At 43.8% G+C, this 2,263-nt stretch overlaps 1 protein-coding gene across 1 annotated transcript; it reads left to right on the plus strand.

Annotated features, from left to right (window-relative positions):
* Nucleotides 1-894: 894 nt before the first annotated feature.
* On the plus strand, nucleotides 895-1,461 carry PPTG_02001 (hypothetical protein; the record flags this gene model as incomplete). The annotated part of the gene is made up of 1 exon (XM_008895395.1): nucleotides 895-1,461. The coding sequence occupies one exon, from the start codon at nucleotides 895-897 to the stop codon at nucleotides 1,459-1,461; it is 567 nt and encodes a 188-aa protein (XP_008893643.1).
* Nucleotides 1,462-2,263: the final 802 nt, after the last annotated feature.

Raw genomic sequence — 2,263 nt, forward strand, 5'->3', positions numbered from 1 at the left:
GTCGGTGCAGCAAAACGGACATGCCCTTATGCTTAAGGTGCGTACTTTGACTGCATGTACCGGATTTAGGGGATAATCCTCTTGAAATGCTATTCGTACTTTGATTTGTAGGGAACCTTTCGTGTGACCGCGTCAAACAAAACGGCTCTGACGAACCTAAGTCCCCGAGATTGGCGATCTGTTTGGAGAGTTCTCAACTCAATGTTTTTTGTATAGAATATGTATTTTTTCATATATGATGCAATATTACTTTTAATACAAGTGACTTCGTCCGTATCGAACAAAATGTTACTATTTGGAGTTTTCGAGATAATTGCATCCTATCCATATTCGTACCTAACCGAACTTAAACTCAGCTGTACATATTGCTCGTACAATGCTGAAAAAAGCTCCCAGTCGATTGTTTTTAACATAATATTTCCGAAAATACCTGAATCGAACAGTTCGTATTAGAATATCTGTTAGAAACCGATGTAGTGTGCAATGAAAGATAATGCTGCTCCTGCAAACGGTGAATGAAATCTGTAGACACAATACCATGCATATTGACTTAACCTCAACATCACTGGTTTTCTTGATTTGCTAAACTTCAAAACTTCTTCGAGAACAGAGCGACTTCGTTTAGCTAGACAAAATCTTCCCCACTCTTCCATGAGTCGTTTTTTTTTTTCTCTATCTCCCATATTCTCAATCATTATTGAGGGTTTTTGATCTTATGTTTATGCTCTGATTATGCTTCTGACTTTGCCCTGATGTTTAGGCTCAGACTATTACTGTACCGGTACGACCTGATCAACAACCTACAAGTCTCACTTTCGATTTATCTTCAAGACCCAAACCTCAAGAGCTCTACACAAGAACCAAACGCGTCCGATATACGTACTGCTGTTAGCGATGTGTATTGCCATCGCGTCGTGTGATGCCGTATCTGCATTTGCCACTGAACAAGAAGGTGCCACTGCGCAACGCGCTGCTGCTGAATATCGTGGCACGTCTGGCAAACGGCTCTTAAGGTCTGACAATGCCGCGACTGTTGACGATGGCGTCAGTGAAGAAGAGAGGCTCTTCGGTGTGTCGAAGCTTACGGAGATGGTTAAGAAAGGAAAAACGAAGCTGATTGACAAGCAAGTGCTGTTACAAACCAAGCTGAAGGACAAGCAGTTGTTGCGGAGCTACCAACAACTGCTCAAGGGTGGGTTTTCGGACGAGGCCATCACCGGTGCGTGGTTAACGAGAGGGAAAAGTCTCGATGACATATTCGACCGCTGGATTCGACTCGGAAAGTCGGAAAGGCAGGCAGCCAACAACCTGCTGAAGCAGAACACGACACCAGACGATCTCTATTCGGTCTTTGCCCAACGAGGCATGAATTCGGAACAAATCCAAACGCTCTGGCGCAACCTCAAACTGGATGAGGATAAACTCATCGCCCTCCAAAAGAAGTTGGCACTGGTAAACTAATAGTGACATCAACGCAGTTAGTTAAACGCAGGAAAGAGTAGGGAGGACATTCAGAACGTGATCGACGACGGGGACTGTTTTGACATTTTCAAGCTTTTTTACGGCGCGAGTTTTGGGTGCAATTTACTCGTTATTACAATGCGAAATAAAGACATTACGCCTGGTACTTGTTGAAACTTTGTGCTGAAACATACTTCCAGTTCAGGTAAATAAAAGACGAGCCACTATGTGGTACCTATTCTCTCTCGAGTTCGGCGATTCGTTCCGTGCGTTTCGGCTCGTACAGCATCTGAATTCATGCCCCAAGACCCATTTTAGCAAACCAAACCAAGAATCCAAGCTTTTCTGGATCCTCTGTCACAGTAGGACTGAACCTCAATTTTGACAAGGTGGGGTGTAACTTTTGCGTCGTCAAGCACTGTGACCCGACCCCGATCCTCGAGTACCGTTCGAGTTCCTTGGACTTCTAAACTAAGATATCCCACTCGTCCCCCTTTAATTACAAAACAGTGTTAGAAACTATTTTTTTTTAACCTCCTAAAGCTCCAATAATTCAAGACAAAACCAAGATCAAAGTCAATTATGTGGCCATATATACGCGGCTATATGTAGTGCATGCTACGCATGAACAGTAAGATCCAGCCAGGTCCAGCTACAAATTGAAGACTACAGATCATATGATCTTCCGCGTATCGACAAATCCGCCTCTATTCGGAAACATCCTCCGTACCATAAAATCTCCGACCTCCGACCTCTCCGACCTGTACCAGAAAGCTGGCACATAAGTGTAGAACACATGGAA

Source organism: Phytophthora parasitica (assembly GCF_000247585.1).
Source record: "Phytophthora parasitica INRA-310 unplaced genomic scaffold supercont2.3, whole genome shotgun sequence".
NCBI lineage: Eukaryota > Oomycota > Peronosporomycetes > Peronosporales > Peronosporaceae > Phytophthora > Phytophthora nicotianae.